This window comes from Cololabis saira, chromosome 9, assembly GCF_033807715.1.
Source record: "Cololabis saira isolate AMF1-May2022 chromosome 9, fColSai1.1, whole genome shotgun sequence".
Classification (NCBI taxonomy): Eukaryota; Metazoa; Chordata; class Actinopteri; order Beloniformes; family Belonidae; genus Cololabis; species Cololabis saira.
The window spans coordinates 495,001-498,434 of NC_084595.1; the positions used below are offsets into that span (position 1 = coordinate 495,001).

Genomic DNA, 3,434 nt, shown 5'->3' on the forward strand with positions numbered 1-3,434 from the left:
CCCTGTTCACCTGTGGAAACATACATCATGTTTTCACCACCAGAGGGAGATAAAGATCATATTTACATGATAATGGGCTGTTCTTAATGGTTCTTATGAAATTGATCTACAATTATAAACTTTTAATATCAATATCTGAATGAAAACCAGAAAATCATCCATTAATAACATTTATGAAAGTTATCAGCTATACATGTTTATTTAATGTCTTGTTAGTCAACTAAGACAACAATAATGATCTATCTGGTGTTTAGGTTTATTAACAGAAAACCAAGAATAATCAGAAGCAAATGTTGATGGAAATGAACAAATAAGAAACATTTGAGGAACATGGATATTACATACATATTTATATTTTAAAGGTATATATACAATATTAAATATTAGTGAAGATACTCACATACTGCTGCATTGGTAACTGAACATCTGGAACAAAGAATGTTAAATTCTTAGTTAGTTAGTTGACAAGATAAAACATTTATTATCTTTATTCTGTCATTATTATTAATAATAATATAACTTCTGATTAACTTGTTCATTAATAAGTCACGTATGTTACATTTCCAGTGATGCTGGAGGGAAGAGATATTTTCTACTTCCTCTTTTCTCTACATGTGCAGCTGTGACGTGTTCTCTTCAAGTCTAGTTTAGATCATTTTATCCTGCTGTTTTAAAACCAGCAGATGAAATCAAACATCTCAGACTCTCACCAGTCGTCCACCAGTCCCCACGCCATTTTCACAAACAATCACATCTTTAACTGCTTTATTCCAGTTTGAGAAAACGCTGTTTGTTGATTTTGTTTCAGAGTTTAACTCAATCTAACTTAAGAAAACTAAATAACAACCTGACAGGCAGGTCAAACACACCTGTTTGATTTATGGGGTTGTTCCTTTTAACTTTCATCCTGTAAATGATGAAAAACGTAGCGATGCTGACCAGAACCACCATCAGCCCCCTGACCACCCATCCAATAATCAATCCGGTATAATCTGGAACCAAAGGATTCAACAAAATGGTCAAGAATACAATATTAACACTTTAGCTGATTAAAAGTGTAAAGTCTGAATGATGACATCCAGTTTTTATTGTCTCCATGATTTCAGGGTCTTACCTGTAAAGTCCAGCGTGTATTCAGCATCTATCTCCACTCTGTCTCCTTCAACAACCTGGCAGGTGAATCTTCTCTTGGAGCGTCTCTGATGTTTCACCATCAGATCAGAAACACAGTTGTTCTGTCCTCCAGACACAAACCCATCACCTTCACCAAGCAGCACACTTCCTGTCTCATCCACCCAGATGATGCTGTTCTGTTTACAGGGACCAAAGTAACGGTCTCTCACCAGAGAACAGCGTAATGTCACGTCTCCATCCCTTCCTGGATCCACATCTAGTGGAGATGGAGAGACTGGAAGGAGACAAAACACTTTAGTTTCACTAAAAAACCTTAAACGTCTTTCTAACATGTGAGGAACTATTCTTCACCTTACTGTTTCAGCTTTGCTGAGTTACTGTCTGATAGAAACACCAAAAACTTGTGCTATGATTGATTACGAAGTCGAAGTGAAGACAGAAGGAAAAAATGATGTTCTACAGAAAGTAATGATGACTGTTTTTTCCTCCGTCCCGTTCAACGGCAGGATCCAAAGAGGGAAACCCTTCCTGGGACGGACAAACCCAGCAAGGGTTGGGAAACCCTTCCTGGGACGGACAAACCCAGCAAGGGTTGGGAAACCCTTCCTGGGACGGACAAACCCAGCAAGGGTTGGGAAACCCTTCCTGGGACGGACAAACCCAGCAAGGGTTGGGTGTTTCTGGTTGCACTGTTTCCCACACAGTCCAAATACTCACTTGTTAAAACACTGAGATACACAACGGTGTTGTACTTGTCCCTCAGCCGGCTCTCGTAGAGACCAGCGTCTCCAGCGGTGATGTTGGTGATGATCAGGGAGCACTTCCTGTCCATCCTGCCAGCTCCAGGCCACGTCTTCTCAGCTCCTCCAGAACCAAACACATGAGACGCTGAACTTGTGTCTCTGCTGTAAATCCACTCAACATCGGAGCAGTTGGAAGACGATAAGTCAACGTTATTCTGCAAAGTCACGTCATCTCCAACCCTGTGGTAGAGAATGATTGTTCTCACATCGTTTCCTGCTGCAGAGAAAATCACGTCTTAAACTCAACACACCCAATAAGATATTTCACTCAGATATTTAGGTTTGTCAACTCAGAAAAGCAACATTGGACTTTAACAAGCCCTTATTTCATTTACATTAACTATTCCAGTTCACCTAGTTTCCTTGTCTCCATGATTTGAGGGTCTTACCAGTAAAGTCCAGCGTGTATTCAGCATCTATCTCCACTCTGTCTCCTTCAACAACCCGGCAGGTGAATCTTCTCTTGTTTCACCATCAGATCAGAAACACAGTTGTTCTGTCCTCCAGACACAAACCCATCACCTTCACCAAGCAGCACACTTCCTGTCTCATCCACCCAGATGATGCTGATCTGCCAACAGGGACCCAGCAAACGGTGTCTCACCAGAGAACAGCGTAATGTCACATCTCCATCCCTTCCTGGATCCACATCTGGTGGAGATGGAGAGACTGGAAGAAGACAAAAAACTGTTATATCCACTTGAATATAAGGAACTCCTCATTTTACTGATCCAGTTTTACTGAGTGATTCTCTGATGGAATTTCAAATATTTAAATGCATAAATAAACGTCAGGTGTTTGTGGTCCAGTTCCTCTGAGAGGATCCATCATGTTGAGGACGATCCCAAACACACCAGACGTTCATGTCGCTGACAAATCCACACAAGCTTTTAACAGCGTTTCACTCAGAGTTGATGAGGAGGATTCAAACTGACAGTCTGGATGTTATTAAGTCAAAACACTCACCTGTTAAAACATTCAGATACACATGTGTGCGGGGGTAACCACCATCAGTAAATCTAATATTACGATTGTAACGACCAGCATCTTCAGCAGTGATGTTGTTGATGATCAGAGAGCAGTTACTGCTCAAACTCATCCTGTCAGCTCCAGGTGACGTCTTATCAATATTTCCTCTATTAACGATGTATTTTTTATATCGATCATTGTAATGAATCCAGTCAACATGAGGACATGGGTAATATAAAGAATCAAAGTTAGACGGTAAAACGACGTCTTCTCCAGCTCTGTGATGGAGAACGGAGATCCGTCCACCACTGATTCCTGCTGCAGAGAAAAACACTCTGAGAAAAGTTTTACACTTCACACATCAACCTGACCCTAGAAACATATTTAACCTACATATTTATGTTTGTCAGCACAGAGAAGAGACTTCAACACACACAATCTCTGGTGAATCATTCAGAGTTATGTAACGTTATCTTTAAGTGGTCTGATTGTAACAGAGGTGAGTTTTATTAAAGAAAACACATTTAG

The 3,434-nt window shown here is 40.4% G+C and overlaps 1 protein-coding gene across 1 annotated transcript in view; it reads right to left on the reverse strand.

Moving 5' to 3' along the window:
* The window catches only part of LOC133450865 (uncharacterized), a 2,216-nt gene extending 171 nt beyond the window's left edge, over nucleotides 1-2,045 (reverse strand). The window contains exons 1-5 of the mRNA XM_061729766.1: nucleotides 1,852-2,045; nucleotides 1,115-1,408; nucleotides 870-992; nucleotides 401-426; nucleotides 1-10 (exon numbers count right to left, since the gene is read on the reverse strand). The exon at nucleotides 1-10 is cut by the window's left edge and continues 171 nt beyond it. Of these exons, the coding sequence (XP_061585750.1) occupies nucleotides 1-10; nucleotides 401-426; nucleotides 870-992; nucleotides 1,115-1,408; nucleotides 1,852-1,966 (568 nt within the window). The 5' untranslated portion in view covers nucleotides 1,967-2,045. The remainder of the gene's footprint in view (nucleotides 11-400; nucleotides 427-869; nucleotides 993-1,114; nucleotides 1,409-1,851) is intronic.
* Between the last annotated feature and the right edge of the window lie 1,389 nt (nucleotides 2,046-3,434).